Source organism: Seriola lalandi, unplaced genomic scaffold, assembly GCF_002814215.2.
Source record: "Seriola lalandi dorsalis isolate HSWRI2012SDOR001 ecotype SW California unplaced genomic scaffold, Sedor1 jcf7180002052129, whole genome shotgun sequence".
Lineage (NCBI taxonomy): Eukaryota > Metazoa > Chordata > Actinopteri > Carangiformes > Carangidae > Seriola > Seriola lalandi.
Genome location: NW_019522682.1, coordinates 823,300 through 846,846, shown reverse-complemented (window position 1 = coordinate 846,846; position 23,547 = coordinate 823,300). Strand labels below are relative to the sequence as shown.

General features: G+C 40.5%; 1 protein-coding gene and 1 pseudogene across 1 annotated transcript in view; one reads left to right on the top strand and one right to left on the bottom strand.

Annotated features, from left to right (window-relative positions):
• Positions 1-7,420: 7,420 nt before the first annotated feature.
• Positions 7,421-8,729, bottom strand: LOC147819563 (uncharacterized; annotated as a pseudogene).
• Positions 8,730-9,961: 1,232 nt separating this feature from the next.
• LOC111650151 (uncharacterized) overlaps positions 9,962-23,547 on the top strand; it is a 69,544-nt gene continuing 55,958 nt past the window's right edge. The window contains exons 1-4 of the mRNA XM_087172242.1: positions 9,962-9,999; positions 10,223-10,415; positions 14,200-14,331; positions 14,701-14,781. Coding sequence (XP_087028368.1) covers positions 9,962-9,999; positions 10,223-10,415; positions 14,200-14,331; positions 14,701-14,781 — 444 coding nt within the window. The remainder of the gene's footprint in view (positions 10,000-10,222; positions 10,416-14,199; positions 14,332-14,700; positions 14,782-23,547) is intronic.

Here is a 23,547-nt window from a genome sequence, read left to right as displayed (position 1 = left end):
GATGTTTCCACCTTTGAGGTCATTGTTTCCCCACTGAAACTGATTATTTCTCTGAATTGTCTTGTGTGTTATCACGTCATTTAGTGCTGAAACAATCAATCAAAATTTTTTCAACTAATTCTTTCGACAATCCATTAAGAGGACTTATTGTTTTATTTCACTCTTGGTCGAACAAAACGAGCAATTAAAAGACAGCCCCCTGGACTCCAGGAACCTGTGATGGACATTTTCCCCTGTTTTTTAACATTAATGTTAGTCACATCTGTTGACTCTCTTACACCCCATCATTTACTTTCAGTCCACCACGAATTGACGTATGAGAGCCTCCGGGACAAAGCAAACATGACGTGTCCACAGTCATCTTAAAGATGTTTCTTTCATGCAACAGATCCTTAAATGGAAAAACCAATGTTACTTATCCATTAGAGGAAAAAGCACAAATGATAGTTTTTGATCAGCGTCTCTTTTTAAATAATAGATGACTCACATTACTGTTTGATGCAGCTGTGGGGAAGTCACTGTTCTCCTTATTATCTGTGCCCCATTTAAAATCTAGTAGAGCATGTTCTCATCCCATCTAACTTCAACTGAGAAATTGTAAAATTGTAAATTCTTACTCTGAAAGGTTATTTCATTTATCTTTTACACTTGTGGAAAAAATTAGAAATCACAAAATCCCTTCATGATGGGCTTAAATCATTTGTTCTTTGAACTACTGCATAACAAAATCAGATATACAGTGTTATCATTCATGTATCATTCATAGCGTGCCCCTTTAACACTAGCATCTGTTTGCATATTTTGCCTTTAAAATCAAATCCACCCCTTCAATGTAGAATTCGTTGACCTCATGATGTATGTATCTGCTAAGAAAACATTAGGAGCAAATTGTGAGATTAAAGTCTGAAACTGGGCTGAGCAGATGTTCTGGTCATCAGATGGGTTCCACGTGCCTTGAGATGAATGAAAAAAAATGTCATTTACTGTCTTTTATCCTTTCTGTTCCTTTTTAAAATCTAAAAACTGATGTCTTGTATACCTGATTAGCAAACTCTTTGACCTCCTGTCCCTCACAGCTGTTAGCTAAAGGTTAAAAATGCAGTTTAAACGATTATTCAAATCCTTTTTTTTCTCTGTAAGTGGTTCTCGTCCATATATCTTGGAAGATTCCTGGAAGGCTGGTATGCTGGAATTTTTAGTGCAACACCAGATATGTCCCTCAAGTGCCATTCCTTTGGGCAGCATAGTGTGACCACACAGTGCTCTGTAGGCCTGTGATTTGTATGGCACTGCTGTCAGGGCGAGTGTAAAGAGAATATGAGTCTCTGAAGGGCTGACATACACAGATTCATTTATAAAAGTGCTTGAGAGGAGTAGGGTTTAATCTGCTTGAGTACCCCTATATCTTAGGAAAAAACGCTGAGGCAGTCTCAAACATGTTCCAGAGATTTTTGTGTGGATGCTGTTATTATATGATCATGTAGAACACTGTAACATGAATGTTCTTTAGTTAAATGGATTTTTTTTTCTTGAATGTCATGCAAATGCACCCTCTCTGTTAGCACAATTAGTCTCAGCACCACCTCTTACATAATCAGATTTAAGTTGGGAATGATCTCAGTGCTTTTCCAGGTTAGAGTGTGATCAAGATACAACAATACAAGTGTGTGAGTTCTGACTCACCTTCTCCAAATATGATGAAGAGATGTATTCATAATCCTCAGGAGGAGTTGTCCAAGCACAGGAAGGGCAATCAACAACACACATCTGTGGGCAGGACATGACAAATGGCTCTTTACCTGCTTACATGGGGTAAAAATAAAGGACTCTGAAAACTTACATCTAATGATGGGAAACAAGTCAGTGGGTGAGGGGTAAAACAATGATCTTCACTGTAGGGCACCAAAACAAGTGGGAAAAAAACAAAATAAAGCTTAAAATAGGATGGAATTTGTAGCAGCCGTCGGCAGGTTTGAAAGGCAGAGGCCCTGTAAGTGGTTTTCCGCTTTTTTGTAATGCCATCCGTGAGTGGTCTGTTCGCAGAACGTTAGGGTTTTTCCTAAGTGCCAACAGATGAATGATTTGGTTTGGTCACTGCAGATGGCAACCGCCTGGGTCCCCTAATCTTGAAAACAGAGCAGAACATATACTCCATAACCAAAAGTATGTGGACACCTGAACATTAGACCCTTAATTGTTGAACATGTCATTCCTAATAGCTATATGCTATAATGCTGTAAGAGCCTCCAGTCTTCTGTTAAGGTTTTCCACAAGGTTTTGGAACCTGGCTGCAGAGATTTTCTCCCACTCAGACACAAGAGCATTAGTGAGGTTGACCATTGATGTTGGGTGATATGAGCCTGACTCACAGTCCATGTACGGGAGACATCATGTCATGTTGAACAACACAAACAATCACAAAACACAAACTGTTGCCAAATAGTTGAAAGACTATTGTCTAAAATATCAATGTATGCTTTAGCAAGATCCTTTCACTGGGGCGTAGTGTAGGTCTCTGGGGAAGTTAAACGGGGAGTACAGAGAGAAAGAATTGAGGGGAAGATACTGTGTGAGGTGAAAGGGACTCAGTTATTGTAGTTTTGGCCCAATGATTTGGCCTACTCATCAACATAGTCAGCAGCTGAAGCTGCAGAAGTGGCTGCGATCTACAGCTCTTGGGGGCAATTTAGAGACTGAAAAATTGTGATAGCCACAATTTACAGGAAAATTTGGACCCTCTTGTGGTCATAACTGAAAAAACAGATAATGGTACACAATTTTTGGATTCACTGTGACTTATTCTTCATTGATATCATTAACTATCCACAAAACCTGACTTAGAATCATTACATTCTCAAGTCTTGTATCAAAGTCATACAGGAATAGCTAATGGTTAATTCAGCATACTTGTATTTGTGTCAGTTTGTTGACATTTGAACAATTAGTGTTTAAAACAACAGTTCTCAAGTTGTAGCCCACAACTAACTCACTTACTTTATTGCAACATGAAGTAGATTGGAGTATGGGGCTTAGTGTGTTTATTGATGCATATTTCTCTTTAACTGTCTCTCTACAGATGAGGTGAACGTTCTGCAGGAGCTTTCTCTTCAGGTGTCAATCAGCAGCAACGCCTCCATAACCGTGGATGACAGCAAGTGTCCAGTTCTGCAGGTGGGACAGTACTCCACATTGGCTCTTCCCCTACGACAGCTCTTCACTGATGGGTACAGTTTCTTCTCAACTCTTCATTACTAGTGCTTAGTACTAGTACTATTGTATTTAAAGGTTAAAGATGATGGTTCCCCTTTTTGCTCACCAGTTGTTTTTTAAAAAGTATCCTCCAGTCAGTCTGCTGTACATTTTCAGTGCGTGACATCTTAATTAGCAACATGTTGGTGCTTACTGTACAGTTCTGCCCACAGGTACAACTTATTTAACAAGGCCAATTTGGCATTCTTTATGCTTTGAGTAGCAATTAAATAGCTGAAAGGTGTGTGTCTGTGTTTGTGTTTAGGTTTGCAGATGAGTTCAGTTTACTGGTGCAGCTGCGGAGTCCTCAGAGAGAAGAACGCAGTGTCTTCACCATGCTCAGCCCAGACAGCCACATTATGCTGCAAATACGGATCAGTGCTCACGCTGTCATCTTCATAGGAACACAGCAACGACACTATGAGTGAGCCCACTTCTTTATTTTGTTTTTACTTTGACTTTCCAGCCCTAAATGAATACAAAATGAGTGACACTTCTGTATGTATTGCATGTTGCGAAAACCTCTTCGGCAGTTTTAAGAACCTTTTATTTATGTTACCTTTTATGCATTACCCTTTATCCAAAAAATCCAGATGTCAGATTGTGATTGATAGATCCATATCAGGTAATTTAGGATGACTCGGGCCCATTCCTGCTTCTTGGCACAGGAATATTCAAATGTGTCTGTAAGATCTAGGAAGGTTCTGTGGAAGTGTATTTGTTTGCAGTATGTGTGTATTTGTTTGACTGAGCATTGCGTTTGGCTGTCTCTTTGGTGGAATGATTTATTAGGCATCTCTTGGCAGCTTTCTCTTATTCAAGAACCACAGAGCTCGAAGCAATACATCACTATAAGACAGCAGACAGAACTGGGCAAACAGATATACACACATTGATACTGAACCTATCATGTATTGTTGGCCCTTGGTTGATTTTTATTTAAACTTTTTTTTTTTTTTTTTTTTAAAAAGCTGCTTGTCCATCAAGCATGTCGATTGGCGGCTTCCATGTACAAGGTTTGGTTGGGTCAAGAGTTCAGCTTGACTTGTAGAGGATTGTCGTCGTTTTCTTAGACGTTAAATCTTTTTCTCTTTTCTCTTATTAATATTTACATATTCAACTTCAATTAATTTACATGTCCACCTACAGGTCTGGAGAGACTTCCTGCATATTTGATAAAAGTTATATAGAGAATTACGTGGCAGCTTAGGGAGCTGTGCCAAATCTAATAAATAAAAAACAAGACTGGGTAAATGCCTGGTACATGGCTAGACCGTGGACCGAGTGTCAACCAGGGGATTAGAGCTACACCTCTTGTCACCGGCAGTCTACTGAGCCTCCCTGGTTTCTGCTCTGGAGCTGCAGGGAAGCTGAGTAGCGTTTCATATTCACTGAGCCTCACCTCCATTACTGCAAATAAACTACTTTCATTTCATGTATCATTATTACTGAAGGAGGCAGAGGAATAATAATAAGAGTAAGAGAGAGGGAAGGAGAGAGAAAAGTCAAGGTAACTGCTAAGCTAAAGGAACTAGCAGATCTAAATAGCATGTAAACAGAAACACCAGCAACCAGAAATGAGACAATACGCTAATGCAGCACTGCAATAAAAGCCCTGTTAAGAAATAAATGACTTCTGTCCATTGAAATGCGACAAGGCTTTTAATTAATTAAAAGACTCTTAATTAATTAAAAACCTCCTCCTCCTCCTATAGTAACAGTTACAGGAAGTGTTGAGTTTGTATTAACACATAATGCAGTAACTATAGCGACTCAAAACAACATTTCAAACGGTTAAAGTTTAGGTAAATATAGTCCCCAGTCACTTTTTAAGGAAATACACTAATTGAAACCTGTTGTGGATCCCAGGCAGAGGCTGTGCTCTGTGTGAGAGTCAAAATAAGAGAGATGTTCTGTTGCCTCTAACTTTTTCTCTGAGTAATCATTTTCTAAGTAAATATAGCTGAAATCATGGCACAGACTCAGTCTTTAACTTATGTGTTTGGTAATTTTGTCAGATGCCGTCCTGGTTATAACATCATGATCTTTGCAGCAGCTTGTAAATGGCTTGAACGTTAACATGTAGTTTTAATGGCCCACGTTCCAGTCTCTGTTTCATACTTGTTGTCTGACAAGAGAAACAAAAAAAAACATGCATTGAAAAAAAACAAGTGCTATATCATCCAGACCACATCAGAGATCACTCCTGTCACCAAGAACAGAAATCTGAGGCTGCAGTGGACACTGGACAGCTGAAGATTGGAAAAATGTTGTATGAGCTGATGAATGTGGATTTCTGACCCCACCCCCAGAGGGTAGTGAATCCCAGGTCCCAACCTGCCATTTGCAGTCCAGGCTGGTGGTGTAATGGTCTGGGGGATGTTTTCTTGACACACTTTGGCACATGTTCCCCTTATAACGCCATTCAATCATTGTTTGATTGTCACAGCATATCTGAGTATTGTTTCTGTTTCATTCCTTAATGGCCACATTTGACCATATTCTAATGAACACTTCCAGCATAATGCACCATGTCAAAAAGCAAAGTGTAAAATATGGAACCTTTCATTTGTAGGGTGATAATGACACATTTTATACCGGTAAAATATTCTTGTGGGTTTGGCTGATTCTACATGAAAAGCCATAACCACCGTGCACTGACACACTGTGTGATTGCAGAGAAACAGTTACCAAGTGCACGCGTACAACCAACAGCAGGATGAATTTAAATGGTTTCATGAATCTGACTGACTTGAAATTCTGTACAGTTCATCACACAAACCCTGATAATCTGTACCGTAAAAAAATATCTGTGTATTACTCTGTGTAAATGTGTCTTTCTGTTGTTAAAATAACAAAACTTGAGGATTGTGCAACAAACCATCAAGTGGAATAAAAGTGGGAAGTCTTATCAGGCTGAATGTTAATGACTGGAGGGTGTTATTTCTCTGCTGTATGAAAGGTGTCAGCTGCAGTAAAACCTACAGACTCTTAGGGCTGCCGCTAATGACGATTTTTCTAAAGAGTAATTTATCGACTATTTTATTATTTGTCGATTAATCTATACGATTAATTTTCCTCCAGAAAATCTATGTGACACTCTGGCATTATCAATAAGCCCAGATTCTGGGTTAGGCATTTTGTCAAACACTTATTCAGTGTGAATTCTCAGGTAGCAGCAGACGACTTTCTGACTTTATGAGAGTATTTACCAGCTGCAAGGACCAAAGATATTAAAAAGCTCTGGCTACTAACGAACAGACAACACTGACATGAAGTAATCCTTCACATGTTTGTGACTGACCTCACGGTGCACCATAAAAAATAATAATCACAAAATACCACTGGTTAAACAAGAGTTATAGTGAAGGGATTTAAACTGTGATGTACTCATGTACCGTATCTGCAGCCCCACCGCAGCAGAGAAGAAGTGTGACCATAGATGATTTAGAAAATAAATATATGGCTATGGTTAATAGTCACTCACCGCCACAAATAAATCAATATATGGGAAACAATTCATCAGCGTTAAATATTGACGTCAACGCATTTTCATAGTCGACGTCATCGATCATGGCGACTATCGCTGCAGCCCTACAAACTACAATCACTTCATATCGTGCCAAGGTGAAAATGAAGGATTAAATTCAGTTTATAGAAATTTAAATAAGGTAAATATCTCAAAGCTCTGCTGTCGGACAGAAACAGGTGGATGTCATAGAATTAGTTTTTGTATTGAATTATTTTTATGTTGTAGAGGGGTGGGTGGTTACATGTTTGGGGGGTTTAGGGTAAGAAGGTGGGAGGAAAGGGAAAAGGTGTAGGTGGTGGTGGTGGTGGGGGGTGGATGAGGGTTGAGGGAGGTTAGGGATGGGAGAGGGGATAAGGAGGGGTGAAGGGGGTTAAGAGGATAGAGAGGTAAAGGGGATAAGGAGGGGGGGGCAACAATTCCCACCCAGAGCAAGCACCAGGCGAAACTTCATTTTAAGAGGCAGAAACCTCGAGCAGAACCGGACTCAGGGTGGGCAGCAATCTGCCTCGACCGGCATAGGGGGTGGGGGGTTGAGCGAGCGAGGAAGGATGGGAGAGGGGATAAGGAGGGGTAACGGGGTAAAGGAGGGTTGGGAGTTGGGTGAGGGAGAGGGAGAGGGAAAGGGTTGGTGTTGGGGGGTTAAAGGGAAAGGGATGTTACCTCTCTCTTCTCCTACTGTTTTTTCTCCTTCTCTCTTTCCTTCTCCTGCTTTTTCTTTTCCTTCATCTCCTTCTTCTCCTTCTTCTCTCTTTCCTTCTTCTCCTTATTTTCCTGCTCTTTCTTCTCCTTCAGCTTCTTCTTCTCCTTCTTCTCCTGCTCTTCCTTCTCTTTTATCTCCGTCCTCTCATTCTCCTCTCTTTCCATTTTCTCCTTCTTCTCCTGTTCTTTCTTCTCCTTCATCTCCTTCTTCAGCCTCTTTTCTTCCTCCTTTCTAATCTTTGCCTTGTCTCTATCGGACTTTAAGGCGAGCTCCTGAAAAGACAGACACAGCACATGTTGCAGTATTTTCTCTTTCAAAGGTTCAATCTGGAAGAAATTTACAATCCAACAAGTTAGAATTCAAATCAAAGTGATGGCTGATGTGACGTACCTGAAGCTCAATGTTCTGCAGGATGAGGCGCTGGATCTCCTCCTCTATACAGCTGACCTTCTTGATCCAGTCCTCTTGCTTGGCCAGCCACCTGTCCTCTGCTTTGTTCTGCTGCTGCAGCTCATCCTCCTTTACTTTCTGCTCTCGCCTGAGATTCTCCTCTAGGGTCCTGACGTCTTCCTGCCACTCGATCTCCTTCTGCTTGATCTTGGCCTCAAGGGTTTTGATCTTGTCCAGGTGCTCTAGATTTCTGTATATCAGTACCAGGTTGTCAGCCCTGGCACTGCTGATGTGCTGTTCTTGTTGCAGGGTAATGTCTTTCACCCTCTTGTCGCAGCTCTCCTGCAGCGCTTTGAGCTCGGCGACTGCCTTCTCCTCCCTGGCAGTCAGCCGGCTCTCCCATGCTGCAGTGAACTGGACGATGCTTTGGTCAAAGGAGAACTCCATCTCCTTGACTCTGGCGACCTCTGCCATCCACTGTTTCTTGGCCATCTCTGTCTGGGTTTGTTGGAAACGCAGGTGTTCCCTCAAGGAGTGGACTTCCTTCTCCTTCTCTCTCATCCGCCTGTCCATATTCCTGCGCTCTGCGTCCAACTTTGTCCTTGCAGCTCTTTCAGACTCTACAGTCTTCTCCAGGAGCATCTTTTTCTCTGCCTCCCAGCTGATGTCTTTGCTGGCTACCTGCTCTTTCAGAGCTGCATTTTCGGCAGCCAGTTCTTTATTTTGCCTCTGGGCGTTGAGAAGGGCTCGTCGCAGGGCCTGCAGCGTTTTACTGGGAGGATGTGCCTCTTGTTGAGCAGCATCCTCAGGCTTCTTTGAAAATCTTTTCTTGTCTCTTGAAGTGTTGCTCCTCTCCATTTCGTTTGTACACAAATATTGAATTGGTGCTGGAGTTGTAGTACTGTACTTTCTCGTGTGGATGATGTGTTGTACTGGAGGTTCTTGTGTGTTCACTGAGAGATTTTATGACTAACTGTTCTGGAGTTCTCTTGGCCTTCTTACATCACAACATTCCGTATGACGTCATCACAGGACGTCATGGCAACCTAGAGTGTTGACTTGGTCACATGAACTGGACTTAAACCTTATTATACCACACACTGTATGATTTCTAGTGGATACATTAAAAATACAAAAAGCACAAAAACACTCGCCCAACATCTCAAAGTCAAATATCAAGGCTTTGTTTCATCATTCTTAGGGTTTAGGCCTCTGACAGAGATTTTACTTTCTAAAGGTTTTGACAGTGGGATTGAGGTTTAAAGGGTTCAGGGTTAAGTTACATTTAAACAAAATTAGGTCAACAGTATATGGCTGGACCGCATCTGGTCAGTGTGAGAAATTGAGGATGTAGTTGAAAACTGTTGCGGAACCTGTACTAAACAACTGACGTCATTGTGTCCTAGTCTCTCTTACGCTCTGTGCTCACATATACAGTATTATAATATGACTGAATTTCAAATAAAGCAGTTGTCATTTACTTCTTTTTCTGTTTCTGTTGTCAAACAACGGAACAAGTATGGAACAGAGACTGAAACGTGGCCCATTAAAACTACATGTTAATGTTCAAGCTATTTCCAAGCTGCCGCTAAAATTGTGATTTTATAACCATCTGACAAAGTCACCAAACACATTAGTTAAAGACAGACTGTGCTGTGATTTCAGCTATATTTACTTATATAATGATTACTCAGAGAAGAAGTTAGAAGTGATATTTCCCATCTTATCTTTTTTTAATTCCACTCTTTCATAGGACATAGCTTCTGTCTAGGATCCACAACAGTTTTCAACTAGTGCATTTGCTCAAAAATTGACTGGGGCCTTTATCACTTATCACCCACTTTCTAGCTTCATTTAGCTCATTGTTTTTCTTTATTCTATACTTCTGTGTACAGCTTTCTAATGAAACAAATTTTCAGCAGCAGCTTAAGCTGAGGTAAACCCACTTTCCACTCAGCACCAAGTTAGAAACTAGCTGGTAAAGAAAGTGGAACATTTAGCAGCTAAAGAGCCAGATATTTTTTTCAAGAGATGGTGAAGACAAAATAAAACTAAATAGAAGGTGAATATTGGACACAAATACAACTCCAATGAATGATCATAATTTTGCTCTGTGTCTGGTCTATGTGTAAGAAGGCTAACATGTTAGCAACTTTATAAGCTGATAATATGTCAGGTGTATGTTTGACAGTATTTAGTATTTTTGTTCTGCCTCCAATTCTCTTCCAATAGTCAAGAGGGCCCAAGCATGATTTGAATTTATCTCATAGATTAATTGTTGCAGACATTGATCTCAAGACGAACGAAACCAAAGACATGATTACATAATGTCCCATGTGTCTTTCTGTCAGGTTCCCAGTCAGCGGTCTGTCTGATGGAAAGTGGCACTATGTGGCCGTCAGTGTGTCTGCCAAGCGGCTGGCGATATATGTGGACTGCTCTCTGCTGGAAAGTGTGGACTGGGTGTACCACGGCATGGGGATCAGCACAGATGGGCTGCTAATGGCTGGAGGCATCATTGAGGGCTTTGAGACTCCATTTGAAGTAAGTGGTTTCCACCCAGTTTTATCTTCATGTTCAACTCTGCAACTTTCCTTTTCTTTTTTCCAGGGATCATTAAATGAAACACAAAGTTACACAAAGCAACTCCGCCTACAGTCATCAAGCACACACCCTATCACCTTTTCTGCTAGTCAGCACATTTCTTCCTAAATATTTACAAGAAGCTGAATTCATTAAGTTTTATTCTACCAAGGTCAAACCCTCAGCTGACTGAACAATGAACTTCAGGGTGTCTGAATAGCCCTAGTGGGATTTTAAATGATCTAATTTTCATATGTTATTCTGTATAGCATGTGTGTGTAAAATACATATTTTATGACCGGATGGTTATGCAACAGCCTGGTGCTATTTAAAACAACAGTGTCAGGGTAATAAGCCACATGTGTAAAGTCCAGTTCATTTCAATTTTGTCCAAAAAGACAGCATGTCTTCTCATCCTTATACACACACACACACACACACACACACACAGAAAAGAACACACAAGTAGATATTCTAGCCCCGTGGCCCTGTCCTACCCCACTCCCTTTTCATCACAGACACAAAGACACGTGGGCTGTAATGCTTAGAAACCATGTGTTTGTTTTTATTAAGTATGCCTAGAAATCCCCATAACCTGCTCTATGCACAACTTTAATTACCCCCCAAGCATCAGTGTTACGTAAAATTACAGAGGAAACACTGATGAGTGTTTGGACAGATGATGAGTTCAGTATCCTCAACCCCCCTCCCTGTTCTCCACTCAGTATGACGACAACTCATTTCACTTTACTGATAACCAAACCTGCATGTGTTTGGGCTGTGAGAGGAAACCCAAAAGGAGAACACGTAAACTCCCTATGAAGTACAGATCATGTGCATGTTTGCTGACAATTTTCAAATGCATAGAGTTCCATGTATTTTTTTAAGTCCATTCCAGGCTTCCATTTCACCAACCGTGTGGGTTTTCATTCATGTCAGTGTGCTATGAAAATCTATTGGTAGACACTAGAAACTTAACTGAGTTGTGTATTCTGACACAGAGGACAGCAAATCTTCATTAATTTTTAAAGTTAAATGCAGATTAAATTGAAAAGTCTGTATTGTCTGTATTGTATTCTTCCATCAAAGGCTGATTTTGCAACCCACAATGCGCCTGGCTTTGCATGATGGGCTTTGTGCCTCAGTTACAACAAGCAGTCGTGTAGCCTGAGGATCAGAGCAGACAGTGTGACTGTAACACAATGGGGGTGAGGAGACAGCATCTGGATTTGTTCTTAGCACCAGATAGACTGGATTCTCCATTGACTTGTTTCCCCTGATGACAGCTTTTTACTGAGCTCCAAGGACGGAGCACTTCCACACTCAAAGGTGGTGACAGTCCTTTCTCTGGACTTTCTTTTGTCTCAGGCAGGTTTAAACCATTCATTACTGTGCTCTGCTTTTATCTATAACTCTTACTGTCATCCACTCCACTGCTGAGTGACTGACGGAGAGACACATATTGCTTAATTCTTACGATTTAAGATGAAAATGTATTATAGACATTAAGCAGGTTTTATATTGGTTTCATCTGTTTTGAAGGCCTCAGAATCATACTGTTGCGTTTTCAGTAATGTGGGTTTGAGTCTTATCAGTCTTATCAACATGCTCTAACTCTTTCTCACCTTTCCCATCAATTTCACCTTGTTTAAAGCCTTTGATGCTCATTAAGTGATCCACACGAAGTTCCTTATTAGGTGTTAAACGTCATAAGAATGTCTTTCTCTTTATTTAATTTCTTAATAGTTGCCAGGGATGTAATTACGGATTGTTTACTTGATGCAGTCTCTCTGCAGTAAACAAGTTGTTCAGTGCTTGGTTAAATGCTGAATCTTGTTAACATGCAATGAAATGCAGTATATACACGTAATTGAACTGATTTAATAACTCAAGATCAGTCACCAGTAAAATTAGTAGAAAACTTTTCCCACATGAAAGTGTTCAGCAGATGTCCGTTCAGCAGACACATGTTATTTATTCACAGTGTATTTTTAGGCAACAGCATTTCCTGACAGAGGTGCCCAAGGATCTGCATCAAATAAAAACACTTTTCAGATGTAGTTCCTTGAAACTTGTTACATACATCCCCTGCTCTCCACCTGTCTTTGGATTTGATTTAAGGATGTGAGATCAAACAGCTTGTTAAAATGTGTCAGTTCAGTTTTTCCTAATGGGTCTAATTAGTGCATATTAGCTGTGTGATATGTACCAGCATGTTTGAATTTGGCAAAAGAAGGGGAAATTTACATCATAATATTATAGATATAATTCATTTTAAATCTGTGTGGTTTCACTCTTAAAGGGATGTTTATCTGTCTTTAAACAAAGCAATTATTGTCAAACTGCACATGCACACATGCAAGCAGACATACACTCAAACAGACGAGTGTGAGTGTTGAAACTTGTCCTGTCATTCTCTGTATGTACAGTATGTGCGCATGAGTGAAAATCTGTATAGTATATAAACAGATGATGAACATATCGACTGCAGGATATAGTTTATCAGATAGAATTAACCTGTTCAGACAAATCTGAACCACTGTCTGATTCCACTTTGACATCTCGAGAGGATTCAATTGTCCTTTTTGGATTACTTGCTAATTTATGGTTTCAATCATCAAATTGCATGATTTCTTGCAATTGCATTTCCTGTCTTTTGTAATCAAAAGACCTGCATCATTTCATAAAAAAAAAAGAAACAATTCTGTAAAAGCGATTTTCGGTAAGGAACCACGGCACCAGGTTGGAAAAAGATATGTGGGGTGATGGCTCACCAAAGGCCCTGTGTAGGCAGTTTGCCTGATCTGTAGCAATTCCTGGTTAGTCTTTTGACATCACATCTCTCAGAGTATCATTGAAATGTGAGGATTTAATGGAGATCCATGAAATTAAAATTGATTTTAATATAGCAGAGATTTGTGGCTTTTACTTTCCCTTTGTTGTAAAGTTTATTGGAGCAGCTGATAACAGCACAGCCCAGAAAATACGTCCAGCAGTTTGCTAACTTTTCAAAAGGAGGATTATTTGTAGATTCTTAACATTCAATTTCAATGTCATTTCATGATTACGCATCATGAAGTTGGTTCCACAAGATCATCTGGAGAGATTTATTGACAAAAGCGCTTAAAAAGTGAAATCCTTTACATTTATTATCGCAATATGCACAGGTTTACAAGTGAGGTACCACAGCAGTAATGGCAGCTTTATCTAAACGTAACCAAGACGTCTAAAACACCTTGTAACACCTGGTCTCTTGCGCCTCAGCCCATCCACTGATGGAGGTTGGTGCTCCCAGAGTAGGACAGGATACAGACAGTTTAATGGGCCACGTTTGAACGACTGAATCCAAAGAAATACAGCACCCAATTCACTTCAGCAGTTTAATCAGGTGCAGGTGCACATGACAAACATTTCAACATGTACTGCATTGGCATAGATATTAAAAAAATTGAATCGCCTCCTCCAGGTAGAGAACAGTCTTTTATTGCAATGGGAGGTAAATGTCTAGATTTCTTTCAGCCTTGAAATCACCAAAATCATGCTTACTTCAATCTTGTAAAAGATCTGTTGATGTAGTGTATACAAATGCAAATTCACCTCAGTATCTGCACAGACTCACAGGTGTAGTTACCTGTAGTCTCCAACTGTATATAAAGAGATATTTACATTTCTTTTTCCCATGAAGGTGGTGGACTTGACAGTGTGTTGACTGCTCACCCTGAATCTCATCTCTCTGTCTTTGCAGGGTCATCTCAGACAGCTGACCTTCCTGATGGACGACCCAGAAGCCGCCCAGCAACACTGCAGCCACCACCCACCCCGCTGCAGTGAGACGGCCCCCAAACCTCCTCGCTCCCCACGCACCGACAGACTGGAGGTGAGCGCAGATGAATGGAAAAGAAAAACACGGGATCAGGAAATTTCACATCATCTCCACAAGTGAAATTAACTTGTAGTATGGTTCCTTTGACTTATGTAAACAGCACGGCAAAGCAAAGTCTTTTGAAGCGCACGACCCAGACACTCAGACTCCTGCAGTTAATACCTTGACAGCAGAATGTGTTATATACTATGAACCATGATAAAAGATCATCAGAGGATTCAAAACTGCACTGTCTTATGTGGTTTTGATCCAGTCTGATGACTTTAACAACTCTGGGTGTTTGGTTGCTCAACGGTTTAGCTCTGAGCTGTCTTTGTTTGTGGTTTTTTAAATTTAGAAATTTTCGCCTCTGTTTCCTCGCAGAATATTCTGCTGTCCTCAAATGACCTGGAGGACCTGCTGGGGGATCCCGAGGATGAGTCATTTTTGAGCCGTGGCAGAACTGTGAGTCGAATATTTTGGTCCCCAATGCTGAGAAACATTGCAGTGCTCTTAAAAGCTGTGTTGAAAATCCCCAGCTCATTAAGGTGTTAAAAACAAAACAAAAAAAAAAAAACAGGCAGTTGCATGGTTTCACAGCTGTGTCCCAAAGCTCTAGTTCAAGAGTATGGGCATCTGACCAGTCGTCATGGTGATGATATCCAGGTGTGGACAGGCAGGCAGCTACAGTCATGTATACCAACCACTGGTCTGGTTACACCGGCTTTGTGTTTTTTCATCAGTCTCCGTCTGTAAAACCACCAGTCCAGTGTCTGTCATTAATTAGCGCTGTGGTGCTGAGCCTCAGGCGTCAGAGGCCCCAACCAGCAGCCCCGCCTCTTATCCTTGGCTGACTGGCCCATTTTGCTTGTGCTTTTGAGTGTATACATATATATGTGTGTGTGTGTGTGTGTGTGTGTGTGTGAGTCCTGTGAGACGCCTGTGTACCTGACCTGTCTGCTTTGTGGCCCATCAGTCTGTGTCTGCTCACTGGTCTTTGTTGTGGCTTGCCGAAGGGTTCATGTGCGTAGTGAAGCTGAAAACCTGCTTTGATTAATTATAGGTAGGGGTCTTTTGATTTTTACCAAAAACATCTGGAAATATGTTGGTGTTTTTGTTTTGAATAAATTAAAAAATAGAGGAAAAATAAGGAAACAATAAAAAAAAAAACTAACAACTTACTTTTTGGTTCACTGTATATCTGCTTATCTTTTCTTTTCATGTTCCTTAAATAGAAACAGGACCACTGTGTAATCTCTGTGTCAGAAAACCTGTAATCTATGGTGATCATCAGTATCTTTTTTTTATTTCCATAGTTGCTTCCTTTAACTTTTGGAGGCATGTGAGACAAGAAATCAGGGTAAAAATTGGTTAAAAAGGTGGTCTAAGTATTTTTCTGTGATAATCAGCATAGAGCTGCAACAATTACAGGATTAATCAAAGTTGACTGACTGGAAAGTAATCATTAAGAAACAAAGCAAAAATAACAAACATTTGCTGCTTCTTAAATGGAAAGATGTTATGCTTTTCTTCGTCATACATGATAGTAAATGAATTGTCTTTGGGTATGGACTGTTGTTGGTTGGACAAAAGACATCTGAAGGCGTCACCTTGGGGTGTGGGAAATTATGAAGGGCATTGTTATCTTATTGACAAAATGACTCATCCACTAATCTAGAAGATAAACATCAAGTTAATCAATAATGAAAATAATCATTAGTTACAACCTTAAATCAGTGTAAAATTAAAACAATCAGCCTTAGAGCAGAAGGATACCACAAGTGAGGAGCCGGGTAGGGCTGCTGGCTCCGAATCCCTCATGAGGAGCATGATAGGAAAGCCAGTCACAATATATGGTGAACCTACACATCAACAGTCACTTAATTCTGTTTGTTTCTGCCATTAAAGATAAAATAAAATGGGTTCTTCTGAAAACTACTTCATGGCAAACATTGGATCTTCAGTGGGGATCTCTTGATTCATCAGTGGGTGCCATTTAGTCCAACTAAAGCTGGGCTGACACTGGATGGATTTAGATTTCAACCCTCAAGTGGACACCCTGTCTAATTTTACAATCAGGCCCCAGGGAGACTGTGATGCCTGATTATTCACCAAAGTGATCACCAATCAGCGGGTGGGTGATGGAAAATTTAATTTTCCTGTCTTAATTTGAGCAGCTCCACATTATAATTTGTCACATGGTTGGTGTTAAAAGATCCATTATAAACTGTAACAAACGGGTTTTAGTATTATTGGAGTCATAATTTTCATGTTGTAGCTGACTGTGCTGTAATAGAAAAACAACTGGTCTAAGCTCCAAAGACAGACATATTGTTAATATTGTTCTTTTTACTTTGTGTTCAAAGTAAAATCACACAACATGATGCTGCTTTTGTCTTCTTTGAATTCTGTTTTGAGGACACAGCCATCTTGTTTTAACAGAAGAATAGAAGAATTTAAAAGTTTATTGGAATTATCCATGGATAAAACCAAGCAAGTGTTCAGTGTTTACATCCTGTATGAGTGCCCATGTTGTTAACGATCAGTTGATCAGTACAGCGTGAGTATACAAGTCATGTATATGTGTTTAACAGTGTCTGCTCAGCTCAGTCAAGTTGTATTATTGTCACCTTCCTGCTTGTTCTGTCAAATCAAATTGTCTTTCTCTCCATAACTGAGTCCATTGGTTTCCACTCTCAATATTTATTATCTTACCCGAATAGCCTGTGTCAAAAGTAAATATCTCAAAAATTAAGGAAGTCGTGACAACATTTCATTTGACATTTAAAACGTATTGCTTGTTGCTGATGATGAATATTTTAAACTGATTAGTGCATATAAATTCGCAATGAGCTAGCTTGTACATTTAGACATCCATTTTGTTATGACTACACACACACTGTAGTTTAATACCTCAGACCAAACAAAACATAGTTCCTCATATACATACAATTGTTTACACTGGCACTAAACCGTGTTTCTGGAATCAGCACGTTTAAAATGTAAACACCGGCAAAACCATATGCTCGGACATGAAGGAAAAGCGAAGCTGGTTTGAATTTACATTTTCGTGTCCATAGAAAAATGTCTGAAATAATCAGCAAGGGTCTGGTTTTCTTTACAGCATACAGTAGTGTGCAGCCAGAGTAGTGACTACAGTCCTGAATATAAAACATAGCAGACCGTGCCGTGCCATGCCAGCCCCACCAGGCACAGAGGTTCTCCATCAGGATGGCATTGGGATGCTTTCGTGATGATGTAGACGAGACCTCTCCTGCTGTTTTGTGTTGAGTGTTGTTTGCAGGAACAAGCTGCAGCAGATTTGTCTTAATAGTTGGTGAAATCTTCCTCAGCTGGCTGCATCTCTTTCTCATTATCTGTCATTCTCCCTTCATCTGTTTCTGTTTTTCAGATTTTTTTGTTGTGTCTGAATCTGTCTCCTCTGGCAGTCTGTCTGTCTCTGTGTCTGTCTGTCGCTTTATGTTAACACGTCTCTGTGTCCCTGTATCTCTGGCTCTGTGCTCCTCTGCTGTGTCCAAGAATCAATCATTTATCAATCAACCTGTGTGCTGGTCCTGCATTTAACACCATCCCCTTTTGAATGTGGTCCACCTGAGTTAAAACAAATTATTTTGAATGAAGAATCACAATATTCATACAAAACCAAAATGTAAAATCAACATTTCACCTGTACATGGGGAGTTACATAACTGAGTATTTCCAGTAACTTCTAAGAGTCCATGCTTGTTGCCTTGCAACTGGTCCTGGCCAAGAAGTAGTCTGGTACATAACCCGCTGTTTTTGTTCTGTAGAACGAGATATAACATGTCTTCAATGAGCTTTAGAGGTGTTGGTCGGAGGATTTTGTTACATTTGGACAAAACCAGCTGCTTACCCTCGTTTTCAGGCTTTATGCTAACCTAAGCTAACTTTCTCCTGTCTCCAGCTACATGCATACATTCACCTTAAAAACACAGTGGTGTCAGTCTTCTCATCTAAATGAAGACGTCACCTTGTTACATTCTATGGACTAAACGACTAATGGACTGATCAAACAGGCAAGTTGCAAAGTGCAGCTCTAGTTTATCATATAGGAAATAGTGAATGAATGGATGAATTAAGGAGTGATTTTGGACACGGCCTGTTTCTCATTAAATTCACACACAGTACTTCATTAACAACATCTATTTCTCTTCCGCTAAGGTCTGCTGCTGTCGTCTTTGAGGCGTAACATTTCTAACTGTGGGGCCTCGTTGTTGGGGTTTCCTGACTTTGATGCATGTCCTGTCTGGGGCCAACAGCTCCCTTGACAGGTGCTCTCTTTGGAGACGTGGCACTTGACCAGTTAATCTACAGTTCCTTCAATGTGCACGGAGATGTTAAACACTCCTGGAGGTCAGGGACCTTAGCTACATATGTGATTACAAAGCCAGAGCTGAGGATGTTGATGGTTTTGAACCCTCATGTTCAACACGTTCTATATTAGTCAGAATTACTTTCTTTTGTAAATTGTAGTATTTATGTGTATCTTTTTACTTTTCCTCATGATGTGAAGATTTGCTGCTTTTTGTTTATTCATATCATTGTAAATTGAATCACTTAAGATCTATGACATTTGGTGAAACAAAACATGTAAGTAATCAGTTTGCTTGCTGGCAACTCTTGATGGCCAGTTATTATTTTATAGAATAAACGATTTATAAAATAATTCGAAAAATCATTTTACAGATAAATTGCAGTTCCACTTAAATGCTCGACAGTGATCAGAATTGTTTGTTCTTGATCAGAAATGTGGAGTTTCTTTGTGTATGTAGAATATATGTGTGTCAAAAAGAGAGGGAAAGACTGAGCATGACAGAGCTGTTTGTTTTTCTACATCAAATGTCGCCACAAGACTGAATCCAGTCCATCAGAGGGCTCTCAGTTTTATAAATGGTTTTATTCACTTGTTCCCTAAAGCTCCATCTGTCACAGAGAGAAAAAGACGCACACACACGCCTGTGGTCTTAATACTGTCTGTTCCATCTCCTATCACAACCAAGAGTTTCCACTCGCGTCACTGGAGAGCCCTCTTTCATAAAACTTGCCAAACAATAGCTTTTAACTGGCAAGCTGAGACAAAAACAAAGAGGCGGAAGAAAACGATCCATTATTTCTATACTTTTCCACGACTCTGTCAATCCACCACGGTTCAGGAAGTATTTTAAGTCTGGCAACAGTTTCTTATGAAATGACAATAACATAGGTGGAATTGTTATGTCTGAGCAAAGATTAATCGTTGAAATGGTTGAGTATTGTTGATTAATAAATGACCCATTGGATCTAAAATCTTTACCAAACAGACGACGCTCCAGATCATTACCTTGAACATGCATTAATAGTTGGCTTACTTACACATCATGCAAACACATTAGGTTCATTTGAACTCACGCTCTTCTCTCACTGCTTTACTCTCACTTTCTGGCCATGCTGCGTACTTGGCCAGAGGCAGCAGCTGGCCAAAGCTGAGGTCAAAGGTCAGGTCCAGGTCAGAGTCATCCAGCTGGGTTGTATAGAGAGTTAGACGGGCAGGTTACCCTGCGTTCACCTCTCGCCCAGATTATGAGTGAAAGATGTGCTGCTCCTACAAAGCTATCATTACGAATGTCATGACTGATCATCCGCTTGTCAGTAGAGCTCAGTCAGTGCAAACTGTACACTGGTGTGTGGATGAGAAGTTGATATCATTCCTTAACTGTCAGAGCGATTACATTGTTTGCCAAAAACAACATCACAGTCCTTTATGGAACTCAATACTGCTCTTTTAATTCTTCTCTTGTTCTCCTCTAAATGGTGCCCTGTAGAAAGACGAGGTTGCTTAACAGACAAATTTGCCAGGTTTCCTAGCAACAAAGACTGATGGAAGCAGGTAGATGTCCTGACGGACCTCCTCAAATTACAGACTGAAGACTTAATATCTGCTGAGGCTGGCCAGAAAAGCTTGAGTAGAATATTTTGACTGTGCAAAATGGACGTCCTGCCGGGGTTGGCTATAAGATGATGCATCTGGTGAAGGAATAGGTGGATTTTTCTCCTCCTGTGTCTGCAGAGCTCTGTGATTAGTGGATGTCATCCTTTATGACCAAGAAAGGCAGAGAAAAGTCAATAAAGAACATCTTTTCCTATGGATCTCCCTCACTTTGTAAAAGTATATAAAGTGCATGAATAATATATAGTTTACATGACTTGTAAACTATTGTAAATCCACACATTGTGTTACAGCTCTGTAAAATAGTTAAGTAAACTATTTTTAAAAGGTCAAAACCAATCAAATAATTATCTCAAGAAACACTCTGAGGTCTGTTCACGCTGGGAGTTGCTCAACCAAACTGTTGGCATCGCAAGAAGATGACACACTGCAACGCAAACATGTCAGAGCAGCAAAAGAAAGGAGTCAGCAGAATACAGAGCTCTCATTTCCTAGGACAGTGTAATGAGAAAAGTCTAATATTAAAACAATCCCCTAAAATCCATGTGTTGGGATGGATTCTTGGGATGGTCTTTTCTGGGGTTTTCTGAGTTGCATTACGCATCAAAGAGCAAATAAAGGGTTTACAAGAGTATGAATGAAGGACGAGGAAGCATGCTTTGTGTTTGCTGTAAAAAAGTGAAAGAGCCTTTGTTTTTTTAAAAACAGGACGGTTCTGCACACTGTTGAGCTTTCCTTTTATTAGCATTACCATAGATGAGCAGTAACTTCTCATCTGCCTGGCAAGGTTTATCACTGCTTCCAATATAAAATAAAGTAATTACAGACAAGCCAGTAGGCCCTCAAATCATGGCGTACAAGAGGAAGTGGGTTGTTGAAAGAGGTGATGCTCGGATGAAAGAGAAGGAGGATGAAATCGAAGATTTGGAAAGAATGGATGGAAACTATGGAAAGGAGGAATTCTTGTCTGGTTGTTTCTTTCTTTTGTCACTAATCACCGCAGGACCAATTCTCAATGTGAGAAGTCCCAGCATGCTCAAACTAATAATTTTCCTCTCCCAAACTATCATTTAGTATGAGGTATCTATGCTGTGCAGATAAATCAGACGTGGTTAAATGCTAGGTGATGGAAAGTTGTCGCAAGACTGCTGCATCAGCAACATGCAGCTGCTCTCCTCTCTGTCTTCCCAGTGCTATACCGCTCCACAAGGACTGAAATCCTTACGCTCCAGGCCCTGACTCTTAAAGTTAGTACATTTCCAGTGCACACGGCAGAGCACTCTGGAAGAGATTATGTGGCGGGGAGGACGTCAATGTGCTGGGAAGTTGTTTACAATTAAAAAAAGGGAACACTGATTTCCCTCTGCACATCTGCCCTGCAGTTTTAAAGCAGTTCTGTTCACCCTTACTCAACCTCCCTCTGCTCTCATTCATTTATATTGCTGTTTATGCTAGACCACCTCTCCTTTTGTTCCTAATAGACATGAAGAAACACTTCCTGTGACACAGAGCTGCCCCATTGATCTTGACTTTTCATGCAGAGGAGGTCTCCTCTATGTTGGCCCAATGGTGTAAATCAAGCCAGCGGTGAATATTTTCCCCTCAAATGTTCTCTCAACTGCGGTTATTTCGCTGAGTTTGGTTTATTTCACTGTGGCTTTCCTCTCCTCTAATTCCCCACCAGAGATTTTTGTTTTTCTTCTGGTGTGCAGGCTCCCCTCAACCAAAATCTGTCCATGTGTGAAAGCAGTGGGGATTCCCTCACATCATCCCTGTCCCTGTTTTCATTTGTTCTGCTCCCCCTCAGTTGGAATGAGCAGTTACTCACCAGAGCAGATTTTAGTTGCCCATGATGTTGCAGTTAGCGTTGTGCCAATAGCTTGGTGTGATCAGATGTTCACTCTCACCCTCAATCTAGTTTGGTTAGCTAAGTGCTGACAAATTGGATGCTGAGGATTTAATGTGTTTAGAACATTGGATTCATGCTCAGACTTTTTTGTGGATGAAATAATATTTATTATCTAAAAGACTTTGGGTTGTTTTGAAGTTTAAATTGTCCCAGATTTGACTTTACAGTTGTCTCTTTCAGTTTTAATTTCTCTGTTAGTTCCCTCTTTCTCACTGTTCACAGAGGCTACCCTCAGGGCTAATGGGCAGGGCTATATCTCCTACCAGATTAGGTGTATTGTTTGCACAAGATGTATGCCTTGTAAAAGTGGAAGGGTGTGTGTGTGTGTACCCGGTAGGTGTGTGGGTGTGTCTGCTGGGAGCTGGATCAGCCTCCTGTGCAGAGGTCTGCTTGTGGGTACAATGTGAGCAGAGCTGAATTGTGGACAGACGGAGTGTCTCCTGCAGTCATGCTCTACCATGGTGGATGGTACTTGCTCCTGGGATGTCTTCTGTTGGATTTAGATGGATTGCATGTGAAAGGTCAAAGGCGACAGAATGTAAAGGTATTGGCTGTTGTAACTCCATACACACTCTGATTTTCCCTTCTCTTTAAAATTGTTCTGCACTGCACTGCACCTTGTGTGTAATACTCTGCAGGCCATGTCAGTACACACAGTGTGGTGGTGCTTTTGTTCATTTTACTGGGCGTGGATGTTAATTTTCTTTCAGCATGGACAATATCTGTGTGATTGTCTTAACACACATTTTGTCTCTTGAAGATTTGACTTTGATTTGGCTTAAAGCAGGTTGCACCTGCTGTTGTTTTCAGTGTAGAATCAACCTGAACAATGTCCTGTAGGTGACGTCATGGCCAGGGGTGTCAAAATTATTGGTGTTAATCCATTAGATCACTTTGAAGTGTTATTTTGCTGGAATTCAAATGTGTGTTATGTTTCTCTAGAGGCATGACTCTGCAGATCAGGTGAGTTTAAAGTCTTTGCAAAAATTCTTCTTCTTACACTGATCAAACTATTTCATTTCACAAAGCTTGAGATGAAACTGTTTTGGAGGATCTTTTGTTGGGTCTTGTACCAAACAAACATGTTCCCTTACATCTGGAGAATATGATTTGGGGCATCTCTGTAGCACCAACTTGCTTATGGTGCTAATGGTGCTAACAATGCTGTGACGCATTTTACCATGATCAAAAAAATTGCAGCTCCTCCAATTTGGATATTGCACTTGGCCATATTGTGATTTTGATTATATTTTGATTAATTGTGCAGCTCTACTCACCAGCAGTTAGCAACAGTTGTTATTTGTGTGACTGCAAATTTTTAGACACTGTTAGAATAATATCTGCACATTTAGCT